Raw genomic sequence first — 22936 nt, forward strand, 5'->3', positions numbered from 1 at the left:
TTCCACTAAAAGTGGTAAAAAATGTTGCTTCCAATACCAGGAGCAATCACAAGAGTTCATTTTGATATCAAAACCAAGGAAAAACAATATTAAAGCCTGAATAAAGAAAACTACAATCCAAAAAATGCCACTAAAAGTTTAATAGACAAAAGCATAAAAATAAGGAGCTTCATGAGATTAGAGTGTTATTATTCCCTACCAACCCATAGGGCTACTCTCCACCCACTTGGAATATTATTCCAAAACATACTTCATCATATATCATTGCCAGTTAAGTACGAGCCATCCTGAGTCAAGCAATTTAGCATTCACGAATGCAGATTGAATGATTCAACTAGCTTTGAGTGAAATTGAGGAACAGAGGCAGGTGAACAATCCAGCAATGGACAGGACTTCCTGTAAAATCCTGCCCCAACAATAGAAAAACCAAGCTGTAAAGGTAGCAAGTTTAGCTTACTTGAGGTGAAAAAGACTTAACATTAACATAAAACTATGGCAAAACAAACTTAAGGTTAACAAGTTCAAAATTTTCAGCATTAAAGGAACAAAAGCAATAATGGGGACATTTTTGCCATCTTCTCATGTCCAATTTGTACAGGGGATTCCATCAATTCAGATTTCAGAAACTACTGGTTATTGTACAGGGGTTGAGTTTGGGGAAGAGGACATTCAGACTCAGAAACCGAAGGAATCCTTGATTATGCTCCAAAGAATCATCATTCAAACAGTGGGCTTTTTAAGCCATCAACAGGGGAAAAATTAGTTCTCTTAAAGCATGCCAACAAACCAATTATCAGAATGAGCTTTAAGCCATCAAAAAAAAATTGTTCCAGTAACCTCTCAACACCCAAACTTAAAATTAATTCTTAGAATCAAGAAATCATCATAACTAACTCTCCTAAAGCATGCCAAACAAGGATCACCAACTGAGGGTTACGTGCTTGATGAAAAATGACCGCAAATAAAAACAAATGGTAGGTAAATCATGAGTAAAACAAATACAAGAATGACAAACAAGAAGTAACAATTGCTGAGATTTTAACCTTCCATAGCCACAAATCCCCATTTGAGCATGCAACATGAAGGAAAAAGGATTAAAGAAATGAAACAAATGCTTACGTATGCACAAATCCTTTTGAATCCACAACAACTGGCTTCCATAAACAATAGTGGGTGTTAAGAAAAATGAAGTGAAACAAACAAGCATCCAACGACATGGGATGAAAGCCAAAATGAGCAAGGAAAACGGAGGAAAACAAAGGGAAAGAAATGAGAAATAACCTATATGGTTTGTTGCACATGCAGCTTTGACACTGGTTTCTCCTGCAAGAGAAGCAATTTCTCTTGGTCGAGGCTAAGGTTCATAAGCAAGTCTTATAGAGCTTTCTTTGGCATTGTACTACAAAGGAATTAAAATCCAAACCTTTGTACACCAAATGAAAGACTTTCCCTAATAAAATCCAAACTGATGGAGCGCGATCCGGTTGGTCTTAGTTGTCCACTACCTTGTTCCGAACGGGGTAGTAGGGAACCTGAAACGGAGGAGATGGGAAAGCTCCGGGGGGGAACCCGGTGTAGAGGCTCCGAAGTTCAAATTAGAATCCTTCAAAAGCAAGGTAATACTATATAGCGCAAAGTTTGCATACCTCCGTTGTCGGGGGGCAGGGGGCTCTTATAGTCACTTCGTGTACTCGTCCCGAGGCCCTTGTCAGATCGGGTATGATTACCCTTGCGCTTGTCAACTCGACCGTCGTCCTTTCTGTTGAGACAGAACCGTCACTGCCTAACCGTCTAACTGGAGATGGCGGCGTCAGTGGCCGTTTAGAGTGCTGCTGCCAAACGTCAGATCCCAAGTCAGTCAGGCGTGGCGCCCTCGGGCACAGACTTCCCTAGTGTCAGGCATGGTACGACTTGTTTGGCTTTGGTGCCCAGAAGATGATGCGAAGTGCTGAGCGAGGCGGTCTTGAGCTCGGAGGTATCCCGAACTGTTACAAGGTGGGTCAGTTCGGCGAAGTGTATCCCGAGCTGTTACAAGGTGGGTCAGTTCGGCGAAGTGTATCCCGAGCCGCTACAAGGTGGGTCAGTTCGGCGAAGTCTATCCCGAGCTGTTACAAGGTGGCAGTTCGGCGAAGTCTATCCCGAGCTGTTACAAGGTGGCAGTTCGGCGAAGTCTATCCCGAGCTGATACAAGGTGGCAGTTCGGCGAAGTCTATCCCGAGCTGTTACAAGGTGGGTCAGTTCGGCGAAGTGTGTCCCCTTGTTCCCGCCTAGGCTTGGCCCCTTTTGCCGAGCTGTCGTTTCTGCCACGTGTCTCATAATAGAGAGGTCGGGCCAAATCTTCCTTCATCACAAACCTTTATACACCTAACAAAAGGAATTAAAATCTAGCATTGATAAATAGCACAATAAATAATAACAAAAACAAATAGAAGATGACCCATCAAATAAACAAGCCTAAATAAGCAGAGAAACCAACTTCTGTTCAACTCTGCATTGGAGGGGCTCAATCTTCAATCTGTACACCGAGTTCATCGGTCCACATTTGTCACTGTCCTAATGAAAGACTTGCCCATGGTGGTGGAGTCGCAGTCGACACCATCGCCGATTATTGTTCGTCGCTGCTTGAACCCCTAAACCCCCATGACAACTCCCCATCAACCATCAACGATGAAGACGATTTCGAGAAGGGCAACAACGAAGATGAAGTGTCTGATGAGTACAAGAAGAAGAAGAAGAAGAAAACCAGTTGCAAAGGCCTACTGTCAAGCCTGACACTAGACCAAGTAGAAAGGGTACCATCGCATGCTTGGAACCAACAACCCAGACGAGTGATGATGACGAGAAAGATTAAACTTGAAAGAGCAAGAAAGAGAGACAGAGAAGAGGGAAGACAGAGATAGAGAGAATGGAAGACAAAAGAGGGAATACGAAAGCTGAAAGAGAGAGAGAGAGAGAGAGAGAGAGAGAGAGACATGGGAGAAGGAATGCGCGGGTAATTTCATTTTCTCTTTATTTTTCCTAAGCAACCAAAAGTTTTAGAACCCGCACAATTAATTTGCCACAACTTCATATTTTCCTAATCAAATTTGAGTAGGTATTGCAACGATTAGTTTAAAAACCATCTCAATAACTTACATTTAAGCCACGGGCCATAAAACCATAGCTACGCTGCATGCATGAAATGAGAGAAAGAGAGAGAAAGAGCACCGGATTTAACATGGTTCAACTAAATTGCCTACATTCACGAGCAGCTGTTCAGAGCTTTTTCTTCACTATAGATTCAAGAGAAATTACATTGGAACCTCACTACAATCACTCAACACATAGCTTTACACTCTTCTTGGAAAACTCAGACCCGATACCCAAACACCCACTCCCATGCAAGAAAATAAACAAGAATGAATGGGATAAGTTACAAGGCTATGGACCACCCTTATTTATAGTAATCAAGAGGGAGTGGGCATTTCAAAAGAAAAAAATTTTCACCCTTTGATTTTCCGCCCAAATGGAGAGTTAGGATTAAATCTCCCTTTTTTCAATCCATAGTAAATAACTATTGGTTTTGTCAAAACAAGGAATGAGAAATGGTTTTCACCTCAACCTCTTCTATCTGGTGGGCCATCCCATGGATAAAACTTTTTGTATTTGGTGGGCCTGTTAGTGAGGACTGACACCACCTTAACATTCTCCCACTTGAAAACATTTATCTTTATAGTGCGAAAAACACTCTTGAGAATAGCTACTAATTGTCATCTTGTCAAGTGACTTCATGCCCAAGAGAAGTTCTACACTAGATAAACTTCTCTTTCATCATAGGTTTTGTCAACATATCTACAATACTATCATTGGCATGGATGTTCTTTAATAAGATCTGCCCATCATCAATTACTTCACAAAGCGATAGTGTACATCAATGTGCTTAGTCTGTGCATGGAATAATGGATTTCGTGATAAGTGTAATGCGCTTTGACTATCATAGTGAATTGTCACCACTTTTTGTATGATGTTGAACTCTTCAAACAACCTCTTCATCCAACACCTTGGTGACTTTTTTAGACCATAAAGTGATTTAATCAACCGAAACCAGATCATTCTTGTCATTTTTGACAAAGTCTTCAGGTTGAGTCATATTGATTTCTTCTTCAATATTACCATGCAAAAATGTAGTTTTGACATCTAATTGCTCCAGCTCTAAGTCAAGTACTACAACCATACTTAATACATTACAAATAGTATTTAATCAAAAACAAGAGAGAATATTTCGTTGAAGTCGATACCTGATTTTTGAGCATATCCTTTTACAACTAGTCGGGCTTTGTATTTTTTTATATTCCCACTAGTTTCCTTTCTGAGCTTGTATACCCAACTACAACCAATGGCCTTCCAACTTTTAGGCAATTTGACTATCCATTGCCATTTTCCAATGACGAGCATCTAGACTTTTACAAGCTTCTTGATATGAACAGGGCTCATGCTTTTCTATAATGCAAGCATAAGATGTTATATAATCCAGAAGCCAAACATGAGGTCTTATAGCTCTCCTTGATCAACTTTGATCTTCATGAGTCTCACTCTTAAGAGTTTCATCAATTTCAGCAACAGCCTCATTAGCTTGTTACTCTTGAATCTTTTGAAAAGATTCCACTTCAATATTCTCTGTTGTCTCTAGTCTTGATTGCATACTTTCTTTCTGCATTGAATCTTTATTGAAGACAATATCTTGACTAATAACTATCTTGTGGGTAGTAGGATCCCACAATCTGTCTTCCTTTGTTCCTTTTGCATAACCAAGAAAAATACACTTTTTGGACCTTATGATTAGCTTGGTCCTTTGCTCCTTAGGAATCCGTACATAAGCATCACAACCAAAAGTACAAAGGGAAGAATAATCAACAAGGTTTCCTGACCATACCTCTTTTGTTATTTTACAATCAAGTATCATAATGGGAGAGTAGTTTACTAGGTAAAATGTCGTATATGTTACTTCTGCCCAAAAGCCCTTTTCCAACCTAGGTGCACTCAACGTGCTTCTTGCTTGATCCATAAGCGTACGGTTCATTCGTTCAACAACTCCATTTTGTTATGGAGTTCAAGGAACCGTGTACTATCTTGCAATGCCATGCTCATTGCAAAAATCTTCAAATTCTTTTGAGGTATACTCCTTCCCATTATTGGTTCTCAACATTTAATCAGTTTTCCTTTCTGATTTTCTATTAAAGCTTTGAACTTTTTGAAATGGGAAAAGGTATCGCTCTTCTTTTGGAGCATATACACCAACACTTTTCTAGAGAAATAATCAATAAATGAGGTGAAATAGAATGAACTTCCAAGATATTTTACAGTAGCTTCCCAAGTATTAGAGTGTATTAGGTCTAATACTTATCTACTTCTAGCTTTAGATTTTGGAAAGCTAGCTTTATGGTGTTTCCCAAATAGGCAATCTTCATAGAAATTTAAATCAAGAAGCATATTTCGATTATTAAGTACTTTTAATCCATGTTTGCTCACATGACCCAAACATCTATGCCAAGTCATGACTGAATTGGTCAAAACATTTGCAACGATGACATCGTTGATCAGGGTATCTTCGATCAAGTGGTATAGCTTCCCTTGTAACTTACCTTTTGCAACCACCATAGCTCCTTTATTGATCTTTAGTAAGCCTTTCTTTATAGAAAATTTGTAGCCACTTTCATCAAATTTTCCTAACAACAGGAGGCTCTTTTATAGTTCTATAACATGTCATACACCAGAGACTATACGAGTGATGCCGTCAAACATGGTAATTTTGACATCTCCAACTCCCACTATTTTATATGCGTTGTTGTCACTTATGTAAACAGTCGCACCATTGCATGATTGGTATATGTAGAACCAATATCTATATGGCATCATATGGAAGTTGGCATCGGAATCCAATATCTAGTTATGTCTTAAGCTTTCACATGAATCAACAAGCAACATCTAACCATCTTTTGATGAATCACTTCCTTTTCCGATGTTTCCTTGAGAAATCTTTGGTTCTCAATCAAAGTTGGGTTGGATTTGATTTCTTTGGATTGTCTGCAATCTTTCCGAATGTTACCCTTCTTGTCGCAATTCTAACACTTGAGTTGCTAAAGTTGACTTTGATTTCATCTGATTTTTGCTAAAGTTGTTTCTTTCACTAAATCTACCCCGTACCATCATTGCATCGCTAGAAGAACTCTCACCAACTTTTCTACGAGATTCTTCCGTAAGCAACATAGAAACAATAGATTTTAAGGACAAATCTTGTGTTGCTTAAATTCATTATCAAACTATCCCAAGAATCAGGCATGGAGAAAAGCAAAAGAACAACATTTTATTCATTGTCAATACGTACCTCAACAACTGCTAATTTGCTTACCAAAGTGTTGAACTCATTCAGGTATTTTTGCAAAGAGTTTTTGTCCTTCATTCTTGGGTTGTAAAGTTGTCTCTAGATGAGGATTTTATTGGACATCGATTCCCCTTCATAAAGATTCTACAACTTGTCCCATAAAACCTTCATAGTTGATTCATTAAACACATTGAATAAGACCAAATCTTCTAAAGCAAAAAGAATATCTACCATTGTTATTTGGTTCTTCTCAAACTCTTCAGCCTTCATGTCAGCAAGCTTCTCATCCTTTTCTTTCAAGGCAATTGTACAATCTTCTTTCACGAGCACAATATGCATCTTCAGCTTATAGATTGCACTACGAAACAACAAATACAAATTTTAGCAGAATCCCAGGTCAAAACCATGAAGCTCTGATACCAATTGTTGGGATTGGCACAACGGATAATTTATATGTGCATAAAGGAAAGGAAACAGAAATAGTAAAAGCCAAAGAAAAAGAAAGAGAAGAGAAGAGAGACAGAGAGAGCACCGAATTTAACGTGGTTCGGCCAAATTGTCTACAGCCATGGGCAACAGATCGAAACTTCTTCTTCACTATAAGAACAAGAAAAATTACATTAGAACCTCATTACAATCTCTCAACACACACCCTTACTCCCTTCTTGGAAAACCCGTACCCGATATCCAAACACCCACTCTCATACAAGAGAATAAACAAGAATGAATGGGATAATTTATAAGGCTATGGACCACCCTTATTTATAGTAATCAAGGACAAAATGCGCATTTCAGACAAATTTTACACCATTTGATTTGCCGCCCAAATGGAGAGCTAGGATTAAATCTCCCTTTTTCAATCCATAGCAAATATCCGTTGGTTTTGTCCGATAATGATCAAAGAATTGAGGTGAAAATTGGTTTTCACCTCAAAATGATGAAAGAAATGTCCGATAATGTTGTTCATAGCCCAGCTGTGGTTATTGAGAGTGTCGAAATCCGATTCCCAAATTAAATTTGTAGCGCAACTGCGAAAGTAGTGCAAAGTAGGATGTTATATAACGACGAGTGTTCATAAAAATGTGCTTGTAGAAGATAGAAGGAAGAAAATAACAATCATGGGTGGCAATAATAGCATGTTTTGAAAATTTAAGGAACTGTTGAGGACACTTTTACCCTTTACATTTAATCTGTTAGAGTTAGAAGGTATATTAAAATTATAGGGTACCTTTAAGTAATTTCTTAAATATAGAGCTAGGTTATATAAATAATTATCCTCAAGATTTTCTGCCACCAAGATCACATGTGACCCCAATGAAATATGAACAGCCCAAGCTTTTAAATCAAATATGATGTGAAGTTTTGTTTTTTCTTCCAAACTTTTAAATACTGTCATGTTTGCATTCTTGAAGTGTATTCGTATTGTCGGAAATGCAATTTCTTGGAAATGGCATTATATATAAGTAGGGGTGGATTCAAGTCGAGTCGAGCCGAATAGTATGAGGTTTGAGTTTGAGTTCGAGTTTGGTTCAAGTTAAAAATTCGTAAGCTCGAGTTCGATTCGGTGTAAACTTGGTTTTGAGAAAAATATTTTATAAAATAAAAAATTATATAAAAATATTTTTTATTTGATATTTAAAAAAATAAGAATTATAATATCCTTATTATATATATTCATGAGCCTCACGAGTTGAATTCTAATAGCCTTGAGCTTGGCTCATTTCATAATCGAGCCAATGAATTGGATTCGAACTCGAGCTCAAATTCAATTGAAACCGAGCTGAATCGAGCTCGAACAGCTCGTTGCCACCCCTAATTATAAGTAACCATTGATAATTCGTTCACTATCAAATAAGCAACTATATATAGTTTAGGAAGTTGGAACCAGACCGAGTCGAGCCTATATTATCTATATTATGGGTTTAAGATCAAAAGTAGGCTTGAAAGGGCCCTCTAAAGCCCACTAATTAAATCTTGGGTTGCACAAGCCTTGTTTTTGTGTGGGCCGCGTGGACTGGGACGGCCGAACCTACCTGAAGACTTACTAACAATATCTTCATTGTCGCCATTTCATTACCACTTAGATATGCCAGCACACTTCAAGAGGATTCAGTTGACCTCATATCTTCTTGTTAATCAGCTGCATTTCTCTGTTTTTCTGTTTTTAAGAGTAGATTTACTCTGTTTAGTGTTGTTTGTCTTTTGGCGGGTGAGTTGTTTTAGTGTTTAAATATGTTCTGTTTGGTTGCCTGTAGCGGTTTTGTTTGGTATCAGTACTAGCAGCAATATTTTCAACATGGTATTTATTATCTAACGTCGAAGATGATGCCACATCATTGCACCGCTGGCAGTAGTGTACTGTTTTCTCAAAAAACAGTTTCCCAAGGTGTGATTTAGAGTACTGTTTTATTAGAAAAACGGTACCAAATAATAGGATATTGTTTGAAGCATTGTTTTCTTTAATGTAGCACCTACATGACACCGTTTTCTCAAGAAACAGCATTGATGCCAAACATCCACTTGGTTTGTTTGATGCCTGTTTGATTTCGTTGTTGTAGGTTGTAGCTCCATTTTCTTGCTGTTCTTTCTACTGAGAGAGTGGTCTCATCTGGTTTTTGTGTAATCTGTGCAAACTCTGGTTTTGATAGAAACCATTTTGGAAGTTCATTTTGGCCGTTTAAGGCTATATTTAGTTTAACAGAAAAAAATAGGAAACATGCATGTCCTCTCTACAATTTTCCTTTATTTTCCTATCGTTTCTTTCAAACCAAACACAGCCCCAAGTGTCCAAGAGTCTCCTTTGTTTGGAAGGACGCTTGGATCCATGAAGGAAAGGGCGAGATTGAACCTCATCTTGGGTTATCCAATCTGATGATGCCATTCTCTTGGAAAAGGAAAAAGAAGCAAACCCTAGAATAGATTGGTTATGAAACGGATAATAAACAGGTGCAGTCGTTTCCAGGAATTTTCTCACTCGTGTACGTGTGTTGAGAGGATCAAGATCATGGAATAAAATCCGTTGACTTTTACCAGTTGGTTCCCCCTCGCTCATCTCATGTTTGATTTTGTAATTAATTGCTGCGACTTGGATTGGGCCAATTTCAGCTTGATATACTTTTTTAATTTCTAAGTTTTGCGGGGGGAGGTTGGCACTGCACCAAGAGGATGGTTGCTGAATTTTTTTTTGTAATTATAATTAAGAAAAATTATGACGCGAGAAAGACATGATACTCGGAAGTTTATGATCAATCACAACCCCTAATGAATTTGATGAAAATTCATCTGATTTGTTATTATTATTATTATGCTGATTGATTGATTGATCGTAAGTTCTGGCATCATAGTTGAACCTATTGTAATTATTTCCTCTAAAATATTTTTGTAAGTCGTTGAACCCATCATAGTTTTTGTATGTTTTCCAAAAAGTAATAATATAAAATTTACAAAAAACAGAAAAAAATGGAGAATTTAAATTAGGAGCTTTTTCTTTGAGTAATTAATATAAAGGGTTAATTTGAAAAATAAATCAATTTAGAAAAAAAGTACTAGAAGAATTTGATTTAGCTAGAAAATTTGTAAAAGAAAAAAATGATTGTACGAGTATTTTGGATTGCTTCCGCAGGAAATTGGTGGTGTTCACTTTGAAGTTTAGTGGTTTCGACAATTTATCCTGTGATTTTTATTAATTTATTACAATGCATTGCTTCGGTAGCATAGTGGTAGTGAGGTCGCGCGTTCGATCCTCGCTGTACATCCACCGTGCATTGGTAGCATCTTTGGATCAACACCCTCTGTAGAAGAATAGATCCGGTCTCCTCGACGAATACCTTGACTTTATTACATGGGGTCCACTGAGCAGAACCCACTCCTAATTTTGCGTAAGCGTCGTCTTGGTGGGATACTGGAGCCGGTTGCCTTTGAATTAATTAAGCTCCAAAACAGTTAGGTGACGTTCTTGAGTCATGGCAGCTTCAACTGAAATGAATGAGAATGAGAGGCTACATACTGTACTTTTACCTAAAAAGATAGCTCATATAAATTGTCAACTAATGAGTATCTCACCTCCATTTGGAGTCTGGAGACAGAAGCTGCCCCCTCGCGTGGGCTATTTGGCCTCTAATCATTTCATTGATTCCTTTACTTTCTGTTTCTCTTCCATTTAATAAGTAGTCTTCCCTTTTTATTATAATCTTTATTTTTTTTCTCATGATAGGAGATAAACTGATGCACCCCTATAATTCCCTTTGATACATCTTGTACAAAATAATACGCGCGTTCTAATGTGAACCACATGAGCATTATTTTGGACTTAGAATGAAAATCCTTAGACACTAATAATTCTATGTACAAAACCTTCCTACCAGCAATAACATAGAAAGCAAAAAATCAATGTATGAAGAGAAGCAACATTCTAATGTGAACCACATCCGACGATGCGTGCAAGCTTATTGAAATCATGTTCATCTCTGTGCTTGGAGTTGATTTCACCAGCACACATGAACCTTAGAGTCCTCTCAATGTGGTATCCTCCCCCTATGCTTACTTCTCTCTCCAGATGACAGCAGTAGCTCTCGAACACACTTACGTTTACATGCAATTTGAAACACATCAAGAACAGAAAATCAACCTCTAGTCTGTTGAGCTCTTTGGTTGTTAGCCCACCAACCTTTGCGAAGTAAGAGTTCCTATAATTCCTGCACCGAAGATGAACAATTAATGGGTTAGTGAACCAGCAAAGTTGAGCAAGATTGAGAAGAACCAGAGGAAACAAATTAAAGAGAAGGTCATCGCTCACATGTCCTCCACAAATTTAGAGGCGACCATGATGGTAGTAACTAGAAGCCTATAGACATTGCTGGATGTAATCCGAAACTCAGGATGCATTTGGCAGAGGCGGTCAATGTAGGCATAGGCGACGACATAAACCGGCGGTCCAACGCGCGTATAACGGAAGATTCTCTCGAGAAACGACTGAATGGTCATGTCTGGTACCTGATAACAATAGAACTCCCGAATTCGGGGATCTTTGGGCAGCATCCAACTACTTCTTCTCGAAGTTCTTTCATTTCTAGCCATGCTTCTCTCGATGAGGGAGGCAAGAACTGAAATCACCAAGGGGCTGTTTGATTCGTCTTGATATGAGAACGAATACAGATCAGAACGAAGCCTTGCTGGAGAAATCGGGGTGGCGGACGAACCCATTAGAGAGAGAGAGAGATTAGGGGAGATACCTACCCGTGAAAAAAGGGCTTACAGAAGAAGTGAAGAACTGAGTGGGTAGAGGAGTAGAGTTGGTTAGTTGCAATGAGAAGGATTTATACAGGAAGAAATGAGCGGGTAGAGAGAGGTGTGACGATGTGAAAATAAAGAAATGAAGGGTAGGAGGGACAGTCTTCAGGGATTCGGAAAGAGGTTGGAAGCAAGCAATGGCATCAAAATATAGCGTATTGTCGCCTGGTTTTGGAGAGAAAGGAAACAAAGTAGGGAAAAAAACAAGCTTCCTCTGTCCTTTCTTAAATTATTTTTAATGTCGCCGACTTGCTGCATTCGATGTCAGTTGTATGGGGAAAGAATAAATTAAAGGTTTGGGATCCGAGGTCCATTAGTCTTTGATCTTTCCACGGAGACTCATAGGTTCTACTTCTACCTCTGTAACTGAAGTGAAACTCCTCTCACTCTAAACTCTTCTATCCAGTTATCCGATAAGTTGGTTTAACGGATTACCATTTTACAGAAACCAGGGGCGCAGCTTAGACCAAGCTGGCATTTGCATGCACCATGTTAGGCTATGAGTCACAACTTAGTCCAACATCCTGGCACCGCCGGTCAAGCCCAATAATATTTGTTCAGTGTATTGATGTGAGAGAGAATGGGGAGGGGGCTTCCTCCAGTTCCAGGATGTCCATGATTCGTGTGGTCAATTTTAACCCTTTTTCAGAAGGGGGAAGAGGAGTCAGTTATTATTATTTAAGTTGTTGGGCAAATTTGGAGTGGGGATAGTGAAGGTGGCCTGATTAAGGTTGGGCCGGGTTGGCTTAGGAGTTAGGAGCCCTAGCCCAACCCAATGTGCCAAAACCTCAATCTTGGTCCTAACCCAACCCGGTCTTCAGCCCAAGGTTCTCAAGTCTCAACCTTAGGGTTGGGTTTGATGGGTTTAATTAACTGGGATTTTTATGTACCAAATTTACAAAGACATATATGCATAAGTACAACCATATTTCATAAAAAATGTAGTTGTATAGAAAGATGATAGGCAGATATCATACATACTATAGGAACATTTTATAATGAACCTTTCATTGTCATCCTCTCTCCCACCCTTTTCATTGTCATACTCTGCTGCCAAAATCAGCAATTTAATAGGTTGATCCAGGCAAGTTAGACCAGTTCCAATCTGATAATAAAACACACCCAGATGTTATTATAGTCAGGCTTATTAGATCTGAAGTGATAAAAGACTGAATTTGACAGTAAATTTGCTCACTTTCTTGTTTTCTCTTCTCAAAATATCTTTTATCATCTATAAAATTAATTGATTTTAAAAAATTCTTACAAGTTAATCATAAAAAAGGCATATATATAATGTTTGAAGGTACTTTTGTCATATTACAGTTGTACATGTGCATATTTTGGAGTTTTTACCGTTCAATTCACCTGTGAAATCCTAGCTCCTCCACGGATAGATGACAGTTCGGAATTAATGTCAAATATTCCCAATGTAAAGCTATATCAACAGTGTGAATACGGTCTTGTGAGCACTGAAGCCAATCTCGCAATAGTTGGTTCGAAGCTTCTATTGTAAATTTTGGAAGATACACATGGAAAGATAGAATGGTAAGAGGAACGTTTTCATTGCATTTGCTATAGAAATTAGAAACCATGGTTTTGAAAACCAGATCAGACCGGATGGTTGGATATCATTTAGGTAATCAATTTCATTTCACCTTAAAACCACTTTTGGGCCCAAAATTAGGACTGTTCATAAGAAGGCCTAACCCGATCAAACTGACCAACCTGGACCGACCCAACCCGAATTGGCTGGGTTTTCATCAGCACGGGTCGGTTTCGGGTTGTGCAAATTCCTAAACCGATGATTCAGGTTGGTTTCGGTTTTCACACAAGAAAACCAAAATCGACCCGAACCAAACTGACTTAGTTCTTAGTTCAAACATAAAGTTCTAAAGCTCATTAGGCCACCTAGTTTTTGAATGGTTGCAAGAAACTTTGGATTAATTAATAGTGATTAATGAACAACTTTTGTGATTAACTTTTCATTTAAATTTTATCATAGGAAATGGTTGAAATTATGTTCAATTTATGATTGTTTTTAAAATTAACAAGATTTTATCACAGGGATGAACTTAGAACCGAAACCGACCCAAACCGACCCAACCCAACTCAAACCGACCAGGTCAATTTTGCTTAACACTGGGTTGGTTTCAGTTTCTATGTCAGGTAACCCGACCAGGTCGGGTCGGTTGGAAAAACTATAGTAAACCGACCCAACCCGACCTATGAACAACCCTACCCAAAACCATTGATTTGATCAATGACCTATTGACTTAAATGGTCAAACCATCAACCTGAATAATGATTTTTAACTATTTTTTTTATTTTTTAAGTTAGATCAGAACATCCATTTAAACCAGACGTTTTGAACCATTCGACCTGGAAACCGATTCCCAAAACGGTTCCCTGTCCGTCCGATTTTAAAATCCTTGATAAAAGCATAAAGATTTACTCTATTTAATTTTTCGGGACAATATCGATCGTGGTTGAAGTAACCCTACTAGGCTACTATTACACAAAGAACAACAGAACAAGCTCGTTATCGTATATTAATGATAGAAGTAGGTACGGATGCAAGGCTTGTCCCCTACGGAAGACACGTGCACTGTGGGTTATCTGGATGAATAAGAAGATTCGTAGGAAAGTCCATATACTTATTTATATATATATATATATATATATGTAAGGAATCTTCTAGGTGGTAGGGGAGTAGTCAAGTCGATCACTATGAAATTAACAAAAATTAAGGGTTAGGTTCATCATGCCTTTGGGTCGCGAGGCCCTGGCAGCTTGGTATATATGGATGAGAAGAAATAAAATAAATCCCAACTAATTGATCAGTTCAATATGCTAAAGCAGATTTTCATTCTTTGGAACCTTTGTTCCCTTTTCATGCTTTTTACCTTTTCTTTTTAATTTGCATTATGTTTGGAAGCGTGAGACTGATTTTCAAGAAAAAAATGTCTATGTTTTTAATACCTGTTTTTCACAAGAAAACACTTTGCCATGTAGGCAGTGAGTAATATTATGATATTCGGTAAGATTCTTTTCAGTCAACTGCTGGGGGGAAACGGTTCACTGATGCATGAATCAGTGTCTTTTAGGCTACGAATCACTGATGCATGAATCAGTGTCTATATGGATCCGGCGTGGCACCACTTTCTTTTAGGCTACGAATCCAAACATCCCCTTGAGAAATGGTTTCAAATTAGTGTCTTTTTTTAGTGCATGCATTCAAATACTATGCATTAATTATTATATGTTTAGTCAAATTCCATTAAATCAAGTGCTAATTGATAAATTTAAAATACGAGTTGTAATAATAATAGTAGGGGAAGATCAAATTCTTGTAGAAATGTCTCCTTAAAAGCATCAAACATGGCCCTCCGCAAGCTCTAATTAGGGAATAACAACAGATGCCATTATTTCTCTCCTCTGATTTGTTAGTACACTTGTTGGGATTGTTATGGCCATTTCATGGGGTTTAGTAATGATCAAACCAGCTACAACTACTAATTATGTTTTGGTTTCATGGGGTATAAGACATGCTTGGGTGTAAGAAATGAAGGGCCAAATGTATACAGATTTCACAGTATCAAAAAGGAGAAGAAGCTACAAAGAAATGTTGGGTCCATGCTTATAATGGGATCCAATACCAATAGTGTTTGTGGGATCATACATCCAAGTTGTTTCCCTCACCCTTTTCACTCAAATGGTAACACTTTAAAGCTGTGCTTGGTTTGAAGGAAAAAATAGGGAAAGGAAGAGAAAGATAGGGAAACCTATACGTATATTCCCTACCTTTTTCCTTCAAACCAATCATATCCTAAAAAGAATTGATTTATGAAAAAGAGAGAAAAATCGACACTTTAATCACTCCTCTTCATCATTCAGTGGAGATGCATGACCAGTTCAAATATTAGACAATTGAGTTGACAGAAACTGTTCTTGGGCGGAACTTTCCCCCTCTCCAACCATACTATATTCCCTCCACCCACCGGGCCACCACCACCATTCCAAAAGAAAAAAGAGAATATTCCGGCCCACCCTAAACTTCTGCAACAAGTTACAAGGACTAACACTGGAGGACTAATGGTGAGTGTTGGGGAGGGGAGATGTGAATTGAAATACTATAAAGTTTGCCCATGACTTGACCGGAGGCTAGTCATCGTCACTCAACACTCTTCTTAGCTAGAGATTGTTTCTTTTTCTTGTTTTGTCTGTTAAATCCTGTGATGCATCTAGTATTAAAATATTAAATCAATAAAGCAATTAAGAAAAATAAAAGAGAATCCATTGATATAATTGAGTTGGTGTTAAATCCTCTGGTGAATCTACTATTAAAATATAAAATGAAAAAAGCGATTAATAAAGAAAAATAAAAGAGCATCCATCAATATAATTGAGTTGGTGAGGAAGAGCTTTGTAAGTTTGGGTCTTGAGGTAAGGCAGGCTACATCACCTTTTGCATCTTTTTATAATCTTTTTGGTATGTTATATTTTTGGGTAAATTACAATAAGTACTTTGTACTTTGGGGTATTAGTAGATGGATACCCTAAATTTTCAAATGCAACATATGAGTATCCTTAACTCCCAAAATAGACACTCCAATCCAGTCATTAGTACTCTATCCGTTATTCTCATCATGTGAAATTTTAAACATTTCAAAATCCCAAAACTATCCCATTTCAATTTTATTAGACTATTTTGAAATGTGACACTTGAGCATCCTATACTTTGGGATAGTGACAAACAGGTACGATGAACTTTCAAATGTGACATTTGAGTACCTTGAATTCCTAGAAATAAAAACCTTGGTTTGTCTTGAAATTCTTATTTTTCTTTTCAAATTTCATTCTCAAGCCTGAATTACAAGAAACATAGATCAATCAACAAAAAAGAGAAAGGGGTTTCATTCTCAAGTTTGGTTTTTCTTACTTTTAAAATTGTAGTTCTAATGGTTAGACCGTTCGACCTAGGAACCAGACCCATAACAGTTCCTTGTCTGGTCCAGTTTTAAAAACCTTGCTTAAAAATATTCAAATTTTACATTTGAAAATTAGGATAGCTATTATTTATCATTAACCCAAAAATACAGGGTACCTACCTATTTACCCTTTTTTTGCATCGAGAATATAAATATATACACCATAATGATTTGCCACTTTTTATGTGTTATATGTTCTAAACATCAAGACCTGTTATTATATAGGAAAAATTTTGCGAAAGGTAAATTTTTTAGTTAAAAGTTTATTGAAGAAAAGATCTATTTAAAATAAATAAAAAGTTATGGATAATAATGCATTTAATTTAATTAAACAAAATAATAAGTAAATAATCATTGCGTATAACTTTATTATATTAATATATTAAAGTAAATAAAAAGTTATGGATAATAATATATTTAATTTAATTAAACAAAATAATAAGTAAATAATCATTGCATATAATTTTATTATATTGTTATATTAAAATAAATAAAAATTTATGGCTAATAATATATTTATTATATTATTCTATTTAAAATAAATAAAAAGTTATGGATAATAATATATATAATCTTATTTTATCATTGCATACATAAAAAATTGTACACATCAAAATTCATATAGAATAAACTTTTATAATCTTTTTTAATTTTTTTGTCTGTTTATTTTAATTTATATTAAAATCTTCATTATTTTTTTTCAATTTTTTTTTAAAAACATGGATTAGTCCAGTTTGTGGCCTGACTTGGCATGCAAACCAAACTGACCCGCAACACGACACAAGCCTACGTAGGCTCGAGCCGAGGGTTGTATCGGGCTGACCTCCTAAAGCATCCCATGGGAAGGAAGCACGACCCAACACAGCCTGATTGTAAATAAAATGAGAGATACAAATAATTTTTAACAAATATGAAAATTGTAGAAATTCAGTGGCATCTTTGTAAATCGTTAATAATGGCACAATTGTAAATAATTATATGTTTAATATCAAATATGAAAGAGAAAAAGAAGAAACGACAAGTTATGATTTTTTTTTATATAAATTATAAGATTTCATTTAAATTATATGAAAAAAAGATTCCATTTGACAAATGCCTACAGTTTTTTACTTTTAGATTATATATAGATTAATATCTATGCATACTAATTGATATTTATATTAAATTCACACCGGCTGTCACTTGGCAATCCTCCAAATAAAAGGTCGTACAATATCAAAAGTAGGTACAAGCTCTCTCCGGTTTGTTTGATAGAACTCACGTGCACCCTACTCTGCCCCACCCGTGGAGTGTAGCATGCAATACAATACAAAGGTAGCGTGTGCTAATTTATAAATTCTATACAGTAAGTGTGACCATTTGCTGATTGATTGTTATGCATTTAATTACGTCATATAAACTGTCATGCTTTTATTTATTTTATATAAATTACATGGCAGCCTATTGAATAATAATATTCCCATGTGGGCTGAATATTTTTCCTTTCAAATCATCTGATTGATTGAGACCCTTTTAAGTTTTAACAAACTTTCAGCCTTTTCTCAAATGCCAAACGAATGGTGATTCAGTTAGTTAATTCGCTATAGTATTGATACGGATTCGATTTTGGGAGAAGGGGTTATTAGTATTCAAGTAAAATCAAAACCAGATAAATAACACAGAATGGAACAACACAAAATGATTAACAAAGTGACGTCCTCTATACCATTCTCTGTACACTAAAAGTGCGCGTCTTAATACTAAAACGGGGGTGAGCTGATTGAAATCATTTTCTTCCCTTGCTTGAGATTGATTTGATCTCTTCGGCTTCGGTCCACAGGGACTTGAGTGTGCTTTCTATTTGGTAGCCTCCTCCTACGCTTACTTCCCTCTCCAGATGACAACAGTAGCTCTTGAACACGCTTACATTTACGTGCAATTTAAACCCCACGAGGAACAGAAAATCAACCTCTAACTTGTTCATCTGGTTCGTCGTCAATCCCCCGACCTTTGCAAAGTACGAATTACTGTAATTCCTGTGTACGTGGCGTGCCGCAATTTGTTAATCCCAGCGGAGAATTAATTAATTAGCTAGACCAGTCAAGGAAATTCTAAAATCTAAATCAATTGATATAGCATAAAGAAAGGAATGAACAAAGTGAGGAAGGAGGAAGAGAGCTCACATGTCTTCCACAAATTTGGAGGCCACCATAATGGTGGTAATGAGAAGCCTATGAACATTAGTGGAGGTAATTCGAAATTCGGGGTGGATTTGGCTCAGCCGATCAATGTACACATATGCGACCACGTACACCGGGGGCCCAACACGAGTGTAACGAAAAATTCTCTCAAGAAAGGATTGAATTTCCATGTTTGGCACCTGATAGCAATCGAATTCGAACGCAGCAAGACTTCTGGAATCCATTGATAGTGCCCGGCTACATTTTGTTGCAATCCTCTCGTTCTTAGCTATACTTCTCTCAAGGAGAGAAGCAACAACATAGATCACTAATGGGATATTTGAATCTTCTTGGTATGAGGAGTAGAGATCAGATCGGAATTTTCTTGGGGTAATTGGAATTGAAGATGAGACCATTTTCGCTGCAACTACAAGGGAAGAGAGAATAAATGCCTTTCTTTGGCTCAGATGCTGAAGCCTATGGAAACTAACAAGGATTTATACGATATGGAGAGAGTTCAGAGTTGGTTTTTTTTTTTTTTTTTCCCTTCATTAGATTTATTGTCGAAGACGGACCACTCGGTCCCATTGCCTCTTAGTTGTGATGTCTATAAAAAAATGGGAGATGGGAGGGTGTTTGGACACTGGGAAAGTGGTTGGAAAGAAGGATAAAGTTTGATAATGTAAGATGTTGTCCCCCTCAAATATTTTATTTTCTGAAAGAAATCACCGACAGTGCGGAAGGAAAGGTCGGTATTAACTATTAACTATTAACTATCAAAGTATTAAGAAAGTGATCCATCAACCCGGTGTGGTGTGTGGTGACCTTACCCCAATTTCACTTGGCCCACAAAACCCATCAAACCACTAAAATCAGTGGCCCACAAGGCCCAATAATCCATAACCATATCTTAGAGGACAGCGATGGAGAGTCCGTCTAACTGCATGGCAGTCTTCCTTTGTTTAAACCCTTTGATTCCATTACAAGTTTAAAAAAGAAAAAGTTGACTCTATATTGAAGTATTATTTTTTAGAGTCCGATTATGATGCCAGAATATTTTATAATTAATTATTCGACTTAAAAAGTAATAATCAATCAGGTGGATATTCATCAAAATTCATGAAGATTTTGATTGATCAAATCTCTTCCGATGTCATGTGTTATTGGCATTGTTTCTTAAGTGAAAGATTACAATCTAATGGTTTTCTTGGCTATGGGACTAAAATGTCTGACAATGCAAGGGGGCCTCATATATAATTCGTTATGTATAAGGTAAAGGTCTATATTTATTCTAACCGAAGAGGATCATCCATCCTATCTGTATCCCATTTTATAGTGGGATAGCATTGTATTAAAGATCATGGTTTAGTACCACGAGTCTTAAACAGTTTGCCAAATTTTTGGGCCCCCAGGCCCAAATTGTCATCTTTGAAAATAAAAATAGACACCTCTATACTACACAGTACACAGTACGCAGTCAAGACCTGTTCATGGCTGGGCTTCGGGCTCGGCTTCACACTGTTTGGGCTTGAGCTTCGGGTCGGGCCTTTTTATATTCTGGCAAAAGGTAAGCCCGGGTCCAGCCCATGAACAGTTTACAGTGAACATATATATGTACAAGGAACAAGGATCTCCCATTCGTCATTTCCTTGATGGAATCAAAATCACCCTAAAGTCAGTACACGTGTGGAAAACAGAATTCGGATTAACTGAAGCTGTGTAACCAATCATACTTCATCACTAGCGTGATGAAATACATAGCGCCCACACTGAGAGGTTGAATGGTTGGGGCCATGTATTTTATGATTGGTGCGGAGTGTTAATAGTGGTTTTACAGCCTTCTGAACAGCTATTTTGTTCCTAGGGTTTTTATCAGCACAAAGGAAACATGAGAAAAACTGGAAATGTTCTTTCTATTGTTCCATATAAATGAGTTAGGGGAAGAATGGCTGAAAAGATTACAATTCCAAAATCCCCTTAAATCTACGGGTATTTAGGGGTGTCAATTGGACTGGATTTGGTCCAATCTGATCCAGCCCAATGTGAGTCCATTATAAATGGACCAGGTCCAATCCAATCCAATGAATATTTTGGATCAGTCCAAATCAATGTCTGGACTGTCCAATCTGTTCAAATTCGTTCTGATTTAAATTGGTTTCAATCCAAACCCGGTCCATTGACACCTATATTCTTATCTCATATTAATGGATCAGATATTCGCTTAATTCAACCCAATCCAATCTAATAAATATTTTGGACTGGTTTATTCCAATCCAGTATGTCTTGTTGGTCCATCCAATCCATCCAAATTGATTTTGGACTGGATGGGTATTGATGATACATAATAAAAATTTTAAGGGTAAAATAGTTACCTTAAAATCAGAATCTTTGCCTTAATCAGCAATAAAATTTGACCTGGGCCACATCTTGGACTAAAATTGTTTAGAATGGGCTTTTGCTAACTTTTGCCCAACCAATTATGGCCGTAGGGGTGTCAATTGGACTGGATTTGGTCCAATCCAATCCAGTCCAATGTGAGTCTATTACAAATGGACCAGGTCCAATCCAATCCAATGAATATTTTGGACCATTTTGGTCCAGTCAATTCAATGTTTGGACCATCCAATCTGTTCAAATTTGGATTGGGTTGGCTCAATCCAATATACAAATTCATTATGGATGGACCAGGCTCAATCCAATATATAAATTCATTATGGATGGACCAGGCTCAATCCAATCCAATAAATACTTTGGACCATTAAGTCTAGACTGGTCCAATTCAATCTGTCTTTTTGGTCCCTCCAATCCGTCCAAATTGATTTTGGTTTGGATGGATCCAATCCAAAACCAGTCCATTGACACCCCTAATTATGGTTAAAGTATACAATGTACAGCCTATATGCATGTATAATACATGGAGGCATAAGCGTGTTTAACGTGTCTCACACTAATAGTATATTGTATTCCATATACTGCTTGTATTATCGAGACCAAATCAGCCCCCCACAATGTCCCACAGCACATTCCTGTCGTATATTGGGAACATCTTCCTACTATAACCTCAGAAATGATGATGTCATCATCAGGAGATGTTCCCAATACACGGTGGGAATGTATTCTGGGACTTGTGGGGGACAATCTTGCGGGGGCTGTTTGAACTCTGTATTATCAACTCAAGGATCGGAGTCCGGACCTGCCAACAAAATACCTTGAAACACTATCAACAACATCTGACACCACGCATCTCATATATGGCGGTTCCACTTTTATGGTGGCCCCCAATTTTATAGTAAGATGTACGGTGTCAGGTCAAATTGGTAGGGTGTTAGATGTTGTTTTGTTGACAGGTGATGGCAAGTCCGTGGATGGTAGATAAGATCTAATTTAGGCTAGATTAGGATCCAAGGTGTTGGAGCGAAGTCTGGCCTTGATCAAAACTCCAAACCCAAAAATAAAACTATTTACGCTGGGAAAATCCTAAGCCAACCCAACTTGGCCTGACATAGGGTCAAGTTTATCAACTCGAATTGGTCTAGGGTTGACAAGAAATTGACTTAAATCCAACTGATTTGCACGCTATTTATGGAACCTTACACATAATTTACAAGAATATACCTCAACCGAGGATCATTTCTCAGTCAGCTCAACTCTGAAGAAAGATGGTAAAATCGGGTTTGATTTGACGAGCTGAGGTTGATTCGGAAAACATAAATCATAAATGTCCTAGAGATGGGCTTTTAGTTCATCCTCTAGAATTAAACTTTGGCCTAGCCCAAGTCTGGTGGGCCATTACATAGTCTTGTCCGCCATCATCCTGAGGACCTCATGGACCTTAGAACATAGTCTTAGACAAATTAAAATCAGAATAACCTGGATCCAATGGTAAACACAATCTGAAAACAAAGAAATGGGGTTTATTTTGTGCTTGGTCACAGACATGAAACAAACATAGATTGTTCAATAATTCAATAGCGGCAAGCCGGCAACCACTTGTAGTGCAAATATATTTTTCCATAGGCATGAAATTTTGGCAGGTGAAGAGGGCCTGAGGCGTAAATGCAGATAACTAAAGCCCAAGACCCATTAGGGCATCAAGCCATAGTAATATTAAATTCAAGCCCACTTAGAATATTAAAAGG

At 37.4% G+C, this 22936-nt stretch overlaps 2 protein-coding genes across 2 annotated transcripts; both read right to left on the reverse strand.

Annotated features, from left to right (window-relative positions):
- Nucleotides 1-10514: 10514 nt before the first annotated feature.
- Nucleotides 10515-11749, reverse strand: LOC148880403 (cyclin-U2-1-like). The gene is made up of 2 exons (XM_088966971.1): nucleotides 11157-11749; nucleotides 10515-11055 (listed from the first exon to the last, which is right to left on the reverse strand). Exons 1-2 carry the CDS (start codon nucleotides 11561-11563, stop codon nucleotides 10773-10775), a joined length of 690 nt encoding a protein of 229 aa, XP_088823097.1. The 5' UTR covers nucleotides 11564-11749; the 3' UTR covers nucleotides 10515-10772.
- A 6492-nt stretch (nucleotides 11750-18241) lies between these two features.
- On the reverse strand, nucleotides 18242-19260 carry LOC148880404 (cyclin-U2-2-like). The gene is made up of 2 exons (XM_088966972.1): nucleotides 18801-19260; nucleotides 18242-18653 (listed from the first exon to the last, which is right to left on the reverse strand). Exons 1-2 carry the CDS (start codon nucleotides 19211-19213, stop codon nucleotides 18404-18406), a joined length of 663 nt encoding a protein of 220 aa, XP_088823098.1. The 5' UTR covers nucleotides 19214-19260; the 3' UTR covers nucleotides 18242-18403.
- Between the last annotated feature and the right edge of the window lie 3676 nt (nucleotides 19261-22936).

This window comes from Nelumbo lutea, chromosome 1 (assembly GCF_056320005.1).
Source record: "Nelumbo lutea isolate HS-2025 chromosome 1, American lotus-T2T, whole genome shotgun sequence".
NCBI classification, from domain to species: Eukaryota; Viridiplantae; Streptophyta; class Magnoliopsida; order Proteales; family Nelumbonaceae; genus Nelumbo; species Nelumbo lutea.

Coding starts and splice junctions, on each gene's coding strand:
- LOC148880403 (XM_088966971.1), bottom strand. CDS start 11,563: ATGGGTTCGTCCGCCACCCCGATTTCTCCAGCAAGGCTTCGTTCTGAT. Junction 11,056..11,156: donor TCTAAATTTGTGGAGGACAT/GTGAGCGATGAC, acceptor TCTTCGGTGCAG/GAATTATAGGAACTCTTACT.
- LOC148880404 (XM_088966972.1), bottom strand. CDS start 19,213: ATGGTCTCATCTTCAATTCCAATTACCCCAAGAAAATTCCGATCTGAT. Junction 18,654..18,800: donor TCCAAATTTGTGGAAGACAT/GTGAGCTCTCTT, acceptor CCACGTACACAG/GAATTACAGTAATTCGTACT.